The sequence below is a fragment of the Hemitrygon akajei genome, chromosome 19 (genome assembly GCF_048418815.1).
Source record: "Hemitrygon akajei chromosome 19, sHemAka1.3, whole genome shotgun sequence".
Lineage (NCBI taxonomy): Eukaryota > Metazoa > Chordata > Chondrichthyes > Myliobatiformes > Dasyatidae > Hemitrygon > Hemitrygon akajei.
The window spans coordinates 52,256,062-52,274,576 of NC_133142.1; the positions used below are offsets into that span (position 1 = coordinate 52,256,062).

Consider the following 18,515-nt stretch of genomic DNA (forward strand, 5'->3'; position numbering starts at 1 on the left):
CGTATCAAATTGATGGCGAGAATATGGCAGGTGTGCATACGGCTAGTTTATTGCACGGTGAAACGATTGCCTCCTATGTGCAGAAGGCTCTTTCTTCTGCAGGTTTTTGAGTGCAGACGTTTTCATCTCACCATTCTCGGCTCATCGCTCCCAAGCTGGAAGTTGCCCAGTGTGTCCCGTGGCTAACATGACTCAGTAATAATAACTTATTTATAGAGTATTTTTCATGCAGATGATGCAGTTCAAAATGCTTTATAGTGGGATAAAGTCCAAGCATAAAAATAAAAGACAAAATGATGTTAATTAAAAGCAAGGTTAAATAAATCATTCTTGAGCTGGCGTTTAAAAGTATCAACTGAGTCTGCATCCCTTATAGATAAAGGTTAGAGCATCTAATAGAGTTAAAGCATGTAGTACAGTAAAGGCATTTAACTGTCTTGCTCCACACATATGTTGCAGTCTTCAGGCCATCGTTCTGCTGTTACTGCCTGTCATTTTGAATCATGGGTGACTGAAGCATCTGAAGTGCATGTTGCCATTATGGACAAGATGGCTAACTCACAAGTGAGTCAGTAGTATGGCTTAGAGGCCGGTGCCTAACTAATCCCAAAGTAGCTCTGGGTCCTGGAATTGTAAAGCTCCCCAGATTGTGCTCTTAGAGGACACAGAGGGAATCGGCGCAGAAAGGTTAATATTTCCTTCTGTGTGTTTGCAGGGAGGGGACGCTGAAGGTTGGGGACAGATTACTGAGTGTGGATGGGATTCCACTACACAACGTCAGTCATGGAGAGGCCATGAACATCCTGCGACAGTGTGGTCAGGAAGCTGTCTACCAGATTGAGTACGACGTCAACGTCATGGGTAAGGAGCATGGAGCCTCGCTGGCAGGGGAGTCTTTTCTTCCCACTTAGAGGTTGAGAATGAGATTATTCCCAGTGGCGGGACTCCTGATCGAGGGTTGTGCAGTGAAATAATGGCTGAGCAGTACACTGTATAATCCTGAAAAAACAAGAGGATTGTCCAGCCACTGAGCATGGAGTCTTGGCCCTTGTGGGCCAGGGTGTGGGGGAAACAGGTTACAGAGGAGGAGGCAAAGACAAGGGGAGATGGGTGGCCTGTCGAACCTCGTCACTCAGTTACTCCACTCTCTCTGTTGTAGAGTTTGGTTATTGAAAACGAGAGCATCCTCCAAGTAAAATGTTTTTGTTCTCATATTCCTTTAGAATTTCACCCGTTAGACCTGGTACCTTCAATACGGTGCCGCTCTGTCACTAACCACTCTGGCATGCAATGGGAGTTCTGAGGGGCTAGAGGTACAAGGGCTTCCATTGAACCATGAACACGAGAGGAAACCTTATGAAGCCCTAAAGAAAGACATCAGCCTGCATCTCTCTGGCTGTCCTGAGTGTACAAAGAATGAAACTGAGCTATCCATTCCCTCATTCTTTGTACATTCAGGACAGCCAGAGAGATGCAGGCTGATGTCTTTCTTTATAGGTGATCTTATTCCCTCTTAAATTGTTAAAAATATCCATTTGAAAATGACCTCATTATATGTTTCAACAGGTTTCAATAGGTATATTTGATGTCAGAGAAATGTGTACAATATACATCCTGAAATGCCTTTGAATATTGGATATGACACGGCCAAATCCCTCCATTCTCTGTATATTTATATGCCTATCTCTGTGCTTCTTAAATGTCTCTATCATATTTGACTTCACCATGACCCCAGACAGTGCATTCCAGGGACCCGCACTCTGGGAAAAAGTAAACTTGCCCTGTTCAAGTTGGAGGCTGTGTGTGTGGCCTCCGTCGGTCGTGGTCGACCATGGGTACTGCGCCTCTGGTAGTCACTGGTTTGTCGAGCAGCGTCGACTGTGGCTATTGAGGCTGATCCTGGAACGGCAGGCTCTGTCATAGTTGCTGCATGTGTAGGGCGTCGTGGAATTGTTGTCCGCTGTGCTCTCCGCTCTTCAAACTGACACAGGATCACTCTTTCGCCTTGCTCTAGATGTTGCTGAAGAATACCTCGCCATTTGTTGCGGTCATCTGCTGTGTCCTCCCAACACTCTGTGTTGATTTTTAAGGCTTTCATGTCACGCTTGCAGATGTCCTTGAAGCGAGGCTGGGGTCTACCACTGTTCCTCTAGCCTGATGCTAGTTCTCTATAGAGGATGTCCTTTGGCAGTCTACCATCCTTCATACGACGGACGTGGCCCAGCCAGCGCAGTCTGCGTTGTCTTAAAAGTGTGAACATTGTGGGAAGTCCAGTGCGGGAGAGGACCTCAGAGTGTGGGACTTTGTCTCTCCAGGTGATGCCGAGGATACGGCGAAGGCTGTTCAGGTGAAAACTATTGAGTTTCCTCTCCTGTTTGGAGTAGATGGTCCAAGTCTCGTTACCATACAGGAAGGTGCTGATAACGCATGCATTGTGCATGGCAGTCTTGGTCTTTGTAGTGAGTTTCGGAGTCTCCCAGACCCGCAAGGAGAGTCGAGCAAGGATCGATGTTGCTTTGCTGATACACCTATTGATTTCAGCATCGAGGGAGAGAGTGTCGCTAATGGTCGATTCCAAGTATGTGAACTCGTGGACCACTTCTAGATTGTAATTGTCAATGCAAATGTCTGGTGTCTCCACTACGTTCTGGGCAAGGACATTTGTTTTCTTTAGGTTGATGGTAAGCCCGAAGTCCTTGCATGCTTTAGAGAAGTGATCCATGAGAGTTTGTAGTTGCTGTTTGATGTGTGAGGTTATAGCAGCATCATCGGCAAAAGGCATGTCATGTATTAAGATCTTTCGCACCTTTGTTCTTGCTCTCAGGCGCACAGAGTTGAACAGCTGCCCATCAGACCTGGTGTGCATGTAGATGCCTTCTGACGATGTCCCAAACGCGTGCTTCAGTAGCAGAGAGAAGAAGATGCCGAATAATGTTGGGGCCAACACGCATCCTTGTTTGACTCCACTACGAATAGTGAAGGGTTCTGATGAGCTGCCGTCGTACTGAACAGTAGCCCTCATGTTGTTATGGAATTTTTAAATTTTTTAGCGTGTTGCACCAGACAGTTAGCCATTCTTGTCTGGCGCGTGATGTCAGGATTGGTCTCCTTTTGGGTTAACCCAAAATATGAATGTCCCTGACTCAACCCTTGTTTTTTTTACGAGGCCGAGTTGCTAGCTCGACACTCAAGTCAAGTCAAGTCACTTTTTTATTGTCATTTCGACCATAACTGCTGGTACAGTACACAGCAAAAACAAGGCAACCCAGCATGAATGGAAAGCGTGCTCGGGGGTGGCCCGACTTGGATTCGAACTCGGGAGCCTTCGCTCCGGAGTCCGGCGCTGATGCCAGTGCGCCACCAGCCAGCCACCGTCATGGAATGGCTTGATGATACTTCGGAGTTTCGGGGGATGGCCGATCTTGAGGAGAATCTGAAAGAGCCCATCCCTGCTGACAAGGTTGAATGCCTTGGTCAAGTCAATGTAAGCAACATAGAGGGGGTTTCTGTGGTTCCCTGTGCTTCTCCTGGAGTTGACGGAGTGAGAAAATCATGTCAACAGTTGACCTCCTTGCACGAAAACCACATTGGGACTCAGGGTAGTCCTGTTCTGCTAGAGTTTGTAGATGTGCTAGAGTTACACGAGCAAAGACTTTGTCAACAGTATTCAGGAGGGAGATAATCCTGTAGTTGTTACAGTCGCTCCTATCACCCTTGTTCTTGTACAAAGTGACGATTTTGGAGTTGCGCATATCCTGTGATACGGCTCCTTCCTTCCAGCACTAACAGAGGACCTTGTGTAAAGGTTGGGAGTGAGCTCTTGCAGTGTTTGATCAGGTCTGGAGGAATCCCATCATTGCCAGGAGCTTTCCCTGGGGCCAGACTGTCAGTTGTCTTGCTGAGGTCCTCACTGGTTGGTTCGGAGTTGAGCTCATCCATGACTGGTAGAGAATCGATGGCATCAATGGCTGAGCTAACCACAACATTCTCCCTCGAGCAGAGCTCAGAGTAGTGTTCTACCCAGCGTTCCATCTGCTTGCTTTTATCAGTGATTATTCCACCGCTGGATGACTTCAGAGGTGCTGTCTTGCTCTGCGATGGGCCAAGGGCCTTCTTGATACCATCATACATCGATCTGATGTTGCCTGTCACAGCTGCTGTCTGAATGTCCTCACTGAGCTGGAGCCAGTATTCATTTGCTCACTGCCTTGCAGTCTGTTGCACTTTGCTTCTAGCGGCTCAAAGAGCCTGGAGTGTTTGGTTGGATGGTGAGCGCTTGTACTCTGTGAGAGCTGCACACTTGGCTTCGATGACAGGAGTCATGATGCTGGACTTTGCCTCAAACCAGTCACTGCTCTTTGTGGTCTTTCTTCCAAAGATAGAGAGTGCTGATTCGTGGATGGTGTCGTGAAGGTATGACCATTGTTCTGTTGCAGTATCTCCCCATGAGGAGGTAGTCACAGCACCCTGTACTGACTTGGCAAACTGGTCAACCTTTTCTGACTGTTTCATCTCTGTTGTGTTGATCTGAGCTTTTCCAGTTTGTTTGGAGTAGTGGATTTTCTTTGGATGTAGTTTGATCTTGCATGATCCGTATCGCAGTCTGCACTGTGGTATGAGCGGTGATTAGTACAGAGTTGATGAAAGAGCGCCTGGTGATGATCATGTCTAGTTGGTGCCAGTGTTTAGACCGTGGATGTCGCCATGAGACCTGGTACTGTGACTTCGTCTGAAACTCGGAGTTAGTTACACACAGGTCGTGATAGGAGCAGAACTCCAGGAGACGTTGTCCATTGTCATTTATTTTGCCAATTCCAAAATGGCCAAGACAAGCTGGCCAGGAATCGTTATCGGCTCCCACTCTGGTGTTCAAGTCACCAAGGAGAACGAGGTTCTCATCACTGGGAATATTCCTGACAACAGCTTCTACTTTGTCATAGAACATGTCTTTTGCCTCAGAGGTGGAGTTCAAGGTAGGGGCATACACACTGACGAGAGATACTGGGCCATGACTGGTGTGTAGGTGGGGAGTCATACGTCGTACTGATCTATTTTCTGGTGGCTCCACCATTTGCAACATGGAGTTCCTAACGGCAAAACTCACTCCAGGCTCGCGGGGCTCCCTGCCAGAAAAATGTGTAGTCCCTTTCCTTCAGTGTACCTGAATCTGCCAAACGTGCTTCTTGTAGGGCAGCTATATCTACCTTGAGCCTCAGTAGCTCATTGTTAATGACCGCTGTTTCTCGTGCATCTTCGATATCCTTGAGGTTTTGGTCAAGTCCAGTCATCATTGTGTGGATATTCCAACATCCCAACTTGAGGGGAGTTGTCTTATTCGATTTGTTTTCTTTCTTGTCTGGTGCAGTAGCTACAGTCAATTCTTCGTGGAATAATCCACGAATAATCATTTTTCAGTATGCAAGTGTAAAGAAGGATGAAATAATTGTTACTCTGGATCTGATGCAGCATAAAAAAACATTCTAAGCATAAATGACACAATCAAACACAATAATTATAAATATAAAAGCAATCCTATAGACCACGATGTACAAGTAACGTTGGATACATTGACTGATTTTGCGTACATAAAGTGTCACAAGGTGATGTGTATGTAGTAGTGGGGTGGGTTAATGGGCGGAGGTGTTGCTCAGCCTGACTGCTTGGGGGAAGTAACTGTTTTTGAGTCTAGTGGTCCTGGTGTGGGTGCTTGGAGAGAGGCAGTCCTGTGGTTATAGCAGTGGCTGTTCTGTCTTTCAGATTCCGTGATCAATGCTTCTGGTCCTTTGCTTGTGGAGATCACCAAAACTCCGGGCTGCCCACTGGGGATATCACTGTCTAGTGGAATGCATCATAACAAGCACGTCATCATCCTCGACAAGATCAAAGCAGCCAGCATTGTGGACAGGTCTGTGCTCTCTGATTTAAGTAAGGACCTTGTCTCTGGAAACTGGGCCAAGTTTTTAGGCTGCATCACTCAGGCCCTTGGATCTGAATCTGATTGAGTAGATCTTGGAAATCCTGACTCCACTGACTCTCAACTACGGAACTGAAGGAGCACTGTCCAATAAAAGTGGTTTCTTTCAGTTGAACGCAAAATGCTGGAGGAACTGAGCAGGTCAGGCAGTATCTATGAAGAGGTTTAAAGAGTTGATGAAGGGTCTCGGCCTGAAACATCAACTGTTTGATCATCTCCATAGATGTTGCCTGACCTGCTAAGTTCCTTCAGCATTTTGTGTGTTATTCTGGATTTCCAGCATCGGCAGAATCTCGTGTTTATTCTTTCAAATGAAATGTGAAGCCTATGTATTCTAAATTAGCTGCGATAATTTCAGAGAAGTGTGGGGGAGTTTCCCCTGGAGGTGATAAAATTGCTGTTCTGGAAAACTGAAATAAAAAACAGAAAATGCAGGAAGGACGTAGCTGGCCAGGCAGCACCTGTGAAGAGAGAAACAGATTTATCCTTTCAGGTTGAAGACCTATCATCCTAACTGGCAGGGACCTTTGAAGTGTTGATGTACAGAGAGTCCAGCTGCATAGTTTCCTGTAAGGGGCTGCTAAGGTAGATAGGATGGTGATGAAGGCATTCCACATAGGCCAAGTCATTGTGTATAAGATTTGGGATGCCATGTTGCTACTGTATAGAAAGTTGGTTAGGCTGCACTTGAGGTATTGTGTACAGTCCTGCTTGCCACACTATGGGAACGATGTAGCAATAGAGGGTGCAGGACAGATTCACCAGGATGTTGCCTGGAATGGAGGCCTGTGGTTACAAGAAGAGTTTTGATAGGTTGAGTTTATTGTAGGATGCTGAGAGGTGATTTTAAAGAGGGTTACAAAATTAGAAGGGACATAGATAGATAGGAGCCTAAAACTGAAGGTGGGAAGGAAGAAGTTTAAAGCAGATCTGAAAGAACTTTTACCTACAGGGGCTGGTGAATATTTGGAATGAGCTGCCAGAGGAGGTAGAAACAATTACATTGCTTTAAAGGTAATTGGATAAGAACAGTAGTGGGACAGGGGCCTAATGCAGGCAAACAAGATTAGCATAGACAGATATCACTGTTGTCGTGGGTGAGCTGGGCCTAAGGGCCCATTTCTATCCTGTGCATTTCTATAATTCTATTCTCTAATTCTTGATGATGGACTTTTAACATTTAGCAATAACTCTGTTTCTGTCTCCACAGATGTCGCCCGACCTGCTGCTGCCTCCAACATTTTCTGTTATTATTTGAGTTCTCCCTGGAGTGCTGGCCAATGTCTGTGTTTCAACATCTAACAAATAGATTGTTTTTGTCATTGTCGCATTTCTCTTTCAGAGCAGTGACAGCCTTGTTAGTGCCTTCAGAACGCTACAAAGTGCCTCATTGTTGTTAAATCTCTCTGCAGTGTTCTGGGATCATTAACAAGCCTCTTAAATCAAAGTCTTTTTGTGATGAGATGGCAATGATCAACAGGGACCTCAAGAGGTTGCAGCGTGCTTCTTGAGCTTTGTACTTGGTTAAAGGGTTAATGTTTCCTCTGCACTCCCTTCATCTCTTCAGTCTCCAGGGGTGGAAACGTGGTGCTATGCTTTCATTAGCCATATGAACATACGTGAACTTGCCTTTAAAAATATTTGATTTAACACAAATGTCAGGCAATAGATGAACGTAGGACAGAATGAGAACAAGGAAATAGAGTGGAGAGAGAGCTTGCATGGGTAGTATTGATGCTTATAGCTGCTGGGCTCTTGCTGAAGGGTGTGGAAGGCCAGCTTGTTGTGGTCTGTCTCCTGTTTCGGCACAAAGACTCACCAGCAGAGCAGCTACTGTGCAATGCCAGAGACCTGGGTTCGATCCTGACCTCGGGTGCTGTTTGTGTGGAGTTCGCACGTTCTCCCTGTGACCGTGTGGGTTTCCTCTTGAAGCTCCAGTATCCTGCCGCATTCCGAAGCCATGCATGTTAATGGGCTAAAGTGCATTAGCCCGCGAGTGCAGCTGAGGGGCAGAATCCAGGAGGAGTCGATGAGAACGTGGGATTCAGGTAGGATTAGTGTAATTGGTCGCCTTGAATCAGTGTGTCCTGTTTCTGTGCTGTATGTCTCCATGACTTTATGGTATAACAGTGATTTAGCCAATGGCTGCTATAGGAACTCTGGAGGCCGAAGCAGAAGGGGTAAATTTTATCCCCCAGATCTCCTGTTCCAACCAATCCCACACTCAGTGCTAAGACCTGAACACATTGTGTTCCGTCTCTGGAAGGTTATGAGAAAATTCCACCCATTTGGATTCCAGTTCCCAACCCCATTCTGACATGTTGCTCCATGGCCTCCTCTAATGTAACAGTGAGGCCACTCTCGGGTTGGAGGAGCAACACCTCGTATTTCATCTGGGCAGCCTCCAACTTGATGACATGAACATCAGTTTCTCCAACTTACACTAATTTCTCCCCCTTTCCCTTTTCTCTTTTTCCATTCCCCATTCTGGCCCCGTCACCCTTTCTCTTCTCACCTATCATCTCCCTCTGGTGCCCCTCCTCCTTCCCTTTATCTTATGGTTCACTCTCCTCTCCTATCAGATTTTTTCTTCTTCATCCCCGTATATTTTCACCAATCACATTCCACCTTCTCACTTCATTTTTCCCCATTCCCCACCCATCCACATTCCCCCTCAACTGGTCCCAGCTACAACCTGTCTGTTTGCTAATCCATCTCCTCCCCTACAGTCTTATTCTAGCTTCTGCCCCCTTTATTTCCTATCTTGGCCCAAAATTACTTACTTACTGCCCATTCTGCTGCTGATATTTAGGGCAGCAATGAAGCTCCTCCATCTGTGATGTGTCCAGGGCTTCCTTTATTGTGGCAGTTGCTTCCTCTCAGTTTTTACTACTGTCAGTCATATAACTCTGGGGGGAGATTCGAGAATATTATTGCACTCCGATGTATCAGAATCAGGTTTATTATCACCGGCATATGTCGTGAAATTTGTTAACTTACCAGCAGCAGTTCTATGCAATACATAATATAGAAGAAGAATAAATAAATAGATTACAGCTGTGTACATACATCTACTGATGCCTCTGGACACATCATCAGTGATGTTCCTGGATCATCGGGTGTTTTGGGTCTTTCAACATCATACAGCCTCCTCCAGGTGACCCAGCCGGGGCTGATCAGACCCCAGTTGTGTCCAGATGGCTAGCTACACATGACTCCATGGCTCCCCTCCCTTGAGCCACAGCCACCTTGAGGCCCTCTCTGCCGCATCGGTGGTACTGCGGATGGCTCTCCTCTTCCTCTCTCCCTCGATGCCCAAATTGCTGTAGGCTCTGGCTAAGGAACGGGCTGTGAATCCCCTACAACCAACCTCCATTAGGAGACACCTCGCTCTCCATCCAGCCTGCTGGCCGTTGTTGACCAGTCCTGCGTACTTAGATAGCTTCCTTTCAAAGGCCTCTTCCAAGTGATCTTCCAATGGGACTGTCAGCTCCAGCATCACCACCTGCTTCGTAGACTCAGACACAAGGACAATGTCTGGTCGCTGGGTGGTGGCTGCGACATGGTTGGGGAACTTCAGCTGTCTTTCGAGGTCCACCAACAGCTTCCGGTCCCTTGCAGAGGTCAGGATGCCTGCAGATGTTCTTTTGGTGGGTATTGGCTGCTCCCCAGCTCTGACAAAGGCAATGGCCTACTTGTAGGGTTGGGACCACTTTGCCGAATCAACTCCTACGCTGATGGCTTCAGCGATGATCTTCAGGACCCGCTCGTGCGTCCATCGGTACCGTCCCTCACCAAGTGCCCTTGTGCAGCCGTTGAGGATGTGCTCCAGGGTTCCTCACTTGGAACACAGTGGGCACGCTGATGACTCTGCTTTGCCCCATGTGTGCAGGTTTGATGGGCTTGGAAGCACATCATACACTGCCTGGATGAGAAATTGGATGTGGTGTGGCTCGGCTTTCCAAAGCTCAGCCCAGGTCACTTTCCTCTCCGCTGCATTCTCCCATCTTGTCCAAACTCCCTGTTGCTTCATTCCCACCGCCTTGCAGGTTCTCGTCTCCTCCACTGCTGCTCTCACCTCCTCCTGAACTAGGCGGTGCCTTTCCTGCCCTCTGATGGTGTCCATTTGGGGAGTTGGAAAGGATCCTAGCCCAGCTCGGCCTCGTGTGACCACTCCCACCAGCCTCCTGTGACGCAGCCTCACCTCTGCTTCCTGAACAGCTTCCTCTGCCCTCCACTTCCTGCCAGTCCTCACTTGGATCCCTGCTCTGGCCACCTTTGGATCACTTGAGTCCCTGTACTGTATCACTTCTCTGGCTCTTGTCACTTCGAATTCCTCCTCCAGGGATTTGAAGGGCAGTTGCAGTTTGTTGTGGTATCCATAGAGTGCGACGCTGCTCCGGCTCCTCGGCAGCCCCAGCCATCTCCTGAGGTGCTTGCTGACCCTCCTCTCTGAGGTTTCGACTGTCGAGATCGGAACTGCGCAGACAAGGAGGGGCCACAGGATTCTGGGAAGAATGCCATGCTGATACACCCAGGCTTTGAACTTCCCAGGTAGGCCAGACTTGTCCACAGATTTCAGCCAGCCATCCAACTCTGTGCAGGTCGCTTGAATGGATGTCGTGTCCCTTAGAGAGCTGTCAAAAACCTTCCCTAAGCTCTTGACTGGCTTTTCTGTGATGGTTGAGATGACTGTACCTGCGATGCTGAACCGGAACTTGTTCTCCACCTTCCCGTTCCTCAGCATCATAGATCTTGATTTGGCTGGTTTGAAACACATCCGGGCCCACTCCACCAGCTTTTCAAGCCCCTGCAGAATCCACCGGCAGCCTGGGACTGATTCTGTGGTGACTGTGAGGTCATCCATGAATGCCCTGATAGGTGGTTGCCATTGAGCGGAATTCATTCTGGGCCCTCTGCACTCTGGTTCAGCAGACTTAGTGAGCATGTTCATGGCTGGGGAGAACAGTGTCACTGAGATAGTGCACCCTGTGATGATGCCAATCTCCATCTTGTGCTAGCCTGATGTAATTGCTCCTGAAGATACCCTCATCCTGAAGTTGCTGAAATAATCAGCAGTAAGGTCTCTGATTCTGCTGGGGACGTGATACTTGGTCCGTGCGAGCTGCACCAGCTTGTGCGGAATGGAGCCATATGCATTTGCCAGGTCGAGCCACAGTACTGACAGGTTGCCGTTGTTCTCTCTGGCCTCCCTGATGAGCTGTGTCACCACACCGGTGTTCTCCAGGCAGCCCAGCATCCCTGAAATGCCACCCTTCTAGACTGATGTATTGATATAGGTATTCTTTGCTAGCTAGGTGTGCAGCCGATTGGAAACAGCACTGAGAAAGATCTTTGCCTCGACACACAGCAGGGAGATGATGTGGAGCTGGTCTATCTGGGCGGCATTTTCCTCCTTCGGGATCCATGCCCCTTCAACCACTCTCCACTGTTCTGGGATCTTCCCCCTTCTCCAGAAGACTCACAGAATCTTCCACAGCCACAGCAGGAGTTTGGGGTAGTTCTTGTACACTTTGTACAAGGTGCTGCTTGGTCCTGGAGCCGAGCTTGCCCTTGCTTTGCGGACGACCTCCCTGACTTCCTTTAGCTGCAGCTCTGACATGTCGAACTGCACATCCGGTTCAGGGGGGTCTATCAGGATGTTGCACTCTCCCAAATCCTGCTCTCGTTCAGGATCACTGTATACCTTCTTCAGATGTTGGTCTGTGTCTTCCTGCGAACAGGCCAGTTTCCCACTGTGCTTCTGCCCCAGCAACTCCTTGGTGATCTCGAAGGGGTTGGCGATAAAGGCAGCACGTTTTCGGGCCCTTTCATGTCGCCGTCTCCAGTGCCCCTCTGCCTGGTGGAGAACCCTGATCTTCTTTCGTAGTATGCACGTCAGCTGGGCCAAGCCGATGCGCTCCTCTTCTCCTGCCTCCTTGTACTGGGACTTCAGCGCTTTCATCTCCTGCCTGATGTTGTGGATCCTCAACGCTCTTTAGTTCTTGGAGTAAGGCGTTCTGGAGCCTTTCTTCTCCTCCGAACCGTTCAGCTGCGATGCTGACAATGATTGTTGTCACGGCTTGTAACTTCCTATCGACCTCTCCCTTCGCTGTTGCCTCCAGAATTTGGTTGACATCGTCGTCAAACTGCTTCCACAGTGAAGTCATGTTAGCTGCAGGCCATTTCATCCATATACATACAATGAATACTGTGTATTCCAGAGTATAAGCTGACCCCCGTTTTCAAGGTTAAAAAAGTGACTTTTTTATGTTACCTTTGTATAAGCTGACCCCTTTTGTAGACGTTTTTGATTTAACTAGAAAAGATCACAAGATCTCACATGCCAGTACCCAGCTTTGCCGGATCCGGACCCTGGAAATTTTGTGAAGCAGTACCTGCTAAGAAAACAGGCCTACACATTGAAGAGCATTATAAGCGAATTCTTAATAAATAAATCAGAGAGGGAAATTTTGGATTAGGTTTCCAATGAAAAGGAATCCTCTGAAATGTAACCCCCATAAAACCATTTAGAGCCCATTGTAATCTTGCTAAAACACAACATGGGGTGGTGGGATCAGTACGTGTACTCAGTATTGAGTTTGCAACCACCATGTACAAAAGATTAAAACGAATGCGATATGATGCTGGCTGAAGGTTGTTGATTTTGCTAAAGGAACAAATAATTCTGCAGTTGCTAAGAAGTTTAGTGTAAATGAGAAACAAGTGAGAGAGTGGAGAAAGGCAGAGGACACGCTGAGGGAAATGCCAAAGACGAGATGTGCAAACCGTGGGAAAACATACCAGTGGCCAGAACTGGAAGAAAAAGTATTAGAGTGTGTGAATCACCAGCAATCGTCTGGATACATTGTCACCAGAGAAATTATTTGAGTTCAAGCATTGAAATGAGATGAAAAACACCGTGAGGTCAGTGAAAATTTCAAAGCTACGCGAAGTTGGTGCACCCGATTTATGAATAGACGTGATCTTGTGTCAAGACAGAAAACAAAGATTGCTCAGAAAATTCCCATGGAGTGTTGTTGTTTACATCCAAAAACACTGCTGGATGGACGAAGTGGGTTGCTTGAAGTGGGTTAAAGAGGTGTGGCGTCGATGTCCCGAAGGTTTCGGGAAGGAAAAGTCGCTACTTGTCTGGGACATGTTCAAAGTGCACTTGTCAGGTGAGACAAAAGCAGCACTGAAAGCTGAAAATACGGACATAGATAGATAGATAGATAGATAGATAGATAGATAGATAGTTAGATAGATAGATAGATAGATAGATACTTTATTCATCCCCATGGGGAAATTCAACTTTTTTCCAATGTCCCATACATTGCAGTCATCCCCGGTGGTTTGATCTCCGTGCTCCAGCCACCAGATGTGAGTTTAAACAAATCATTCAAAGAATTCATGCGTCGACTGTGGAACGAATTTGACCCAAAAACAGCCAATAAATATGACCTGTCTTCCATGTATTTGTTTTTCCAAAGTTGGCACCCTCTTTATAAGCCGACCCCCTAATTTTAGGACCAAAATTTAGGGCCAAATTCTCGGCCTTTACACCGGAATTTACAGTAGATTAAAAATCATGCAAAAACAGAGATAATACACATTTTCAAAGTGAGGTAGTATTCACTGATTCAATGTCCATTTAGGAATCAGATGGCTGAGGGGAAGAAGCTGTTCCTGAATTGCTGAGTGTGTCCCTTCAGGGTTCTGTACCTCCTACGTGATGGTAACAGTGAGAAAAGGGCATGCCCTGGGTGCTGGGGTCCTTAATAATGGACGCTGCCTTTCTGAGACACTGCTCCTTGAAGATCTCTTGGGTACTTTGTAGGCTAGTACCCAAGATGGAGCCAACTAAATTTACAACCCTCTGCAGCTTCTTTCGGTCCTGAACAGTAGCCCCTCCATAACAGACAGTGATGCAGCCTGTCAGAATGCTCTCCACAGTACATCTATAGAAGTTTTTGGGTGTTTTTGTTGACATAACAAATCTCTCCAAACTCCCAATGAAGTATAGTCATTGTCTCGCCTTCTTTATAGCTGCATCAATATGTTGGGACCAGGTTAGGTCCTCAGAGATCTTGACACCCAGGAGCTTGAAACTGCTCACTGACTCCTCCTCTAATCCTTCTATGAGGTTTGATATGTGTTCCCTTGTCTTACCCTTCCTGAAGTTCACAATCAGCTCTTTCGTCTTACTGATGTTGAGTACAAGGTTGTTGCTGCGACCTCACTCACTAGTTGGTATGTCTCACTCCTGTACGCCCTCTTGTCTCCATTTGAGATTCTACCAACAATGGTTGTATCTTCAGCAAATTTACAGATGGTATTTAAGCTATGCTTAGCCCCACAGTCTCGGGTTCTTCCTCATTGCTGTTTCTGTAACAGTTTTGTTTTACCAGTCAGGGTTGTTAGCCTTGAGCTGAACCCCTGAATCTGGAGGGCCAGTGGACTACTCTTCGTCTGGTCTCTACCCTTTGACCTGTTTGGCATGAGTGACCTTACCAAGAGCCAGAGCATAAAGTCCTGACTCCAGCCAACACAGCTCTCTAGGTCATTAAGGCACACAAGTCTCCAAACCATGACAAGCTTGGCCCAAAATGTAGCTTGTTTATTCTTTTCCATAGATGCTGCCTGACCTGCTGAGTTCCAGGGTTTTGTGTGTGTTGTTCCAGCCACATGTTGGTGAATTTGAATTGAATTTATTTAAACCATACATCCATCCCACAATCTGAGGGAGTAAAAATCTTTGCATGACTCCTTCGCAATGTACAGACATGCAAATTTCTAAGTTCAGTGGCTTGTAGAAAAAAGCCATCCCGTAACCTTTAGGTCCTGGATTTAATGCTGCGATACCATTTGCCAGACACAAGCAGCTGAAACAGTGTATGGTTGGGGTGACTGGTGTCCCAGATGATCTTCTAGGACTTCTTTTTGCACCTCTTGCTGTAAATGTCCTCAATGGAGGGAAGTTCACATCCACAGATACACTGGCCTGTCCATACCACTCTCTGCAGTGCCCAGCGATCAAGGTTTGTGCAGTTCCTGTACCAGGCGGTGATAGAGCCATTCAGGATGCTCCCAATGATGCCCCTGTAGAAGGTCTTGAGGATCTGGGGGCCCGTGCCAAACTTCTTCAGTCGCCTGAGGTGGAAGAGATGCTGTTGTGCTTTTTTTGTCACAAAGCCGGTGTGTACAGTCCAGGTGAGATCCTCGGTGATGTGTATACTGAGGAACTTGAAACTACTCACCCTCACAACTACAGACCCATTGATGTTGATCAGGCCGAGCCTGCCTCCGTTCCTCCTGTAGTCCACAATCAGATCTTTTGTATTTTGGACATTGTTATCTTGTTATCTTGGCACCACTGTGTCAGGGTGTCAACCTCTCCTCTGTAGGCTGTCTCATTACCGCCAGAAATAAGGCCGATCAAAGTCGTGTCATCTGCGAATTTGATCAATAGATTGGACCTGTGTGTGGCAGCACAGTCGGTGGGGTGTAAAGAGAGCAGAGGAGGGGTCTCAGGACACAACCCTGGGGGGCACCTGTGTTGAAGGCACCTCTAATGGATAGTGATCATGAGTAGATGTGAAAAGAAAGCTGGACCTTTGTGAGTGATCCCACACTGTGCTGCTCAGGTAGGCTTGATGGGAAGGGGCTAGGAGGAGAGATGCAAATGTTATATAACTGCATTTATATCACCTCAGCAAAATAGCAAAACAACCTTAAACATTTCTCAGACAGGAAATGATACCAAGTTACAAAAGGAAAAGCTCAGCTATTTTTAAAATTTCAAGTGTAAACTTTATTCAAAATTAAAAAATAAATACAGAAAAATAAACAGTCAAAACATTTTACATTCATGGTTAGTACATTCAGTAGTGCAGCCTTTTTTTTTAACTACAGTGCCATTGCCGCTCATGTGGCCCCTCTGTGCTGTAATGCCATTTCAGTGTTTGAGGAGCTTCCCAGTCTGACTCCATGGTAGAGGCTGGAAGCTAGACTCAGGCTTTTGCCCACAGACCCACAGCACTGGTCACACCAAGTTTCAGTACGTGCTCAAGGATGTAGTCTTGCAACCTGGAATGTGCCAGTTGGCAGCACTCCATTATGGACATGTTGCTGTGCCAGGAGAACGGCAAATTTTGGGCAGACCAAAGAGTATTCGTCATTAAATTGATGAACATCCAACAGTGCTCTGTTAATCTGTCACATTCAGCACTTTGAAGGTGCTGGTCTGGCAAATTTTTCAAACTTTTGCTCTTACTTATATCTCAAGACTAGTGTTACAAGTTGTTTAATGGATTTTTCGCTGAACCTGGTACATTGCAAGGGAGTATGTGAAATGATGGTACAGTGAGTTTAAAAGGAGCATGGAGAACGGGGTCCCGGAGATGCAAGATTGTTGGGAACAAGGCCCCAATGAGTTCAAGACATTGTGGGGAACAGGACCTCAGTGAGAGCAAGAGATCAAGGGAAATGCGCCTCAGTGAGTTCAAAAGATTGTGGAAATTGGGCCTTCTGTAGGTTCATGAGATTGTGGGGAATGGGGCTCCCATGAGTTCAAAAGATTGGGAAAGTTAGGTTCTAGTAAGATCAAGAGTTTGTGAAGAACACAGCTGTCTGAGTTCAAGAGTTCATGGGAAATGGGCTCCAATAAATTCCAAAGATTAAGTAAAATGGGGCCCCAGTGAGTACCCCCAAGAGATTGTGGGTAATGGACCCCAGTGAATTCAAGAGATTGGGGGGGGATCAAGGCCCTATGAGTTCAAGAGATTGTGGGATGTGGCACCCTGGAGAATTTGAAGGGAGTGTGGGAACCCAGTTACCCAGAGTTTAAAGTGGGATGGGGAAGTAGGACCCCATTGAGTCTGGAAGGAGCACAGGTCCCGTGGAGTACAGGAAACATCATCCAAGGGACCAGATACTGAACCATCAGATATGGATTACTGTTGTTTTACCGTATTGACACACGAGTGAATGCTTGGTCAAGAAGCAGATTTTAAGATGTATCTTAAAGGAGAAAAGAGAAGTGCAGAGGCAAAGAGGCCTGATTTCAGTAGATCAGGCCAGATACCTGAAGGCAGGAATGGGGCCAGAGATCTCATGAGATTACAGGACAGGAGGCGAAGAACAGACTGGGACAAAGCCAAGTCCATGAAGGCATTTGAAGGTAAGGGAGATGGAGATCTCCCTCAGATCTGAGTCAGTGGCCACTGAGTAGTACTGATAGAGACCCAGGCTTCTTTAGCTGTTTATTCTCTGACTCAAGAACAATCCTCGAAGCAGCAAGAACGGGTTATCTGAGATGGTGCAGAATTTTAATGAACTCAACACCTTAAGTTTTCAAATTTTGAAGTTGCCTGCAATGGAATTTATTTTAAGTTGACAGAAGTTCTTTTGCAATCATATGCATTCATGTAATAATTTTGGACAGATGCAGATCACTAGGATGAAGGATCGTGTCAGCTATTTCTGTGGCTTCAAATGGCATTTGTTTTGTCAGATGTGGGGCCTTGCACGTCGGCGACTACATCTTGTCGATCGATGGAGTGAGCACAGAGCACTGCACCCTGATGGAAGCCACCCAGCTCCTGACCAACGCCTCCGATCATGTCAAGCTTGAGATCCTCCCCGTGCACCAGAGCCGACTATCCCTGAAGCCGATGGAACAAGGTTACTCTCTGTTCCCTCCTCAGTGGGGATAAGGGGAAAATATTAGAAAAGTTGATTCACCTGATTATGCACATGCAAGGGACACCTTATTACTGGAAGGTGAAGACTAAGATCAAGCATACTTACTCAGGGTATAAATACCATGAAAACAAACTTTTTGCAGCACGTTGCAAACACAACATGCATTCCATTGAGTTAGATTAACATAAATTATGCATAACTTACACAATAGAATAAAATGCAAACACTAGTGCAAGTTGAGGGAACTACAGTTCAAGGTAAATTAGGGTTTTTCGGGTCAATTCAAGAACCAGTGGTGAAGAAGCTATTGATGAACCTGGAGGCTCCAGCACCTCCTACCTGATGGAGTGAGTGAGAAGACAGCATGGCCTGGATGGTGGAGGTTGTTAATGAAGGAATGTCACCTTCTGATGGCAGGGAGAGCTTCAACCATAACGGAACTGACTGAGGTAGGAGGGAGAGTAAATTCAGGAGATGACATGATGGGATGGGTGTGGGCAAAGATCAGGCAAATATGCTTAATGTGGGAAAGTGTGTAATAGCCCATTTTGGGAGGATAAATAAAAAGGAATAGTATCTTAATGCAGAGCTCTGAGACTCAAAAGGAACTGGGGTCCAAGTGGATAAACCTGGTGCTGCAAAACTCATCGAGATCTCATACAGTTCAATCAGCTAAACTCCAGTGGATACAAACCTAGCCTGCTCAGACTTTTCTCATAAGACAATCTGAACATTTCAGTTATTAGTCTGATAAACCTCTGAACTCCTTATCGTCCTTAAATAACATCCCTTATAACATCCCAAATGTGGCCACATCAATGCCCTGTATAGCTGA

At 46.7% G+C, this 18,515-nt stretch overlaps 1 protein-coding gene across 4 annotated transcripts in view; it reads left to right on the forward strand.

The window, feature by feature from the left end:
• The window catches only part of grip2b (glutamate receptor interacting protein 2b), a 768,811-nt gene that overhangs the window by 651,715 nt on the left and 98,581 nt on the right, over positions 1-18,515 (forward strand). For all 4 annotated transcript variants that reach the window (XM_073072501.1, XM_073072503.1, XM_073072504.1 and 1 more), the window contains exons 7-9: positions 716-861; positions 5,758-5,905; positions 17,490-17,659. In XM_073072501.1, the coding sequence (XP_072928602.1) occupies positions 716-861; positions 5,758-5,905; positions 17,490-17,659 (464 nt within the window). The remainder of the gene's footprint in view (positions 1-715; positions 862-5,757; positions 5,906-17,489; positions 17,660-18,515) is intronic.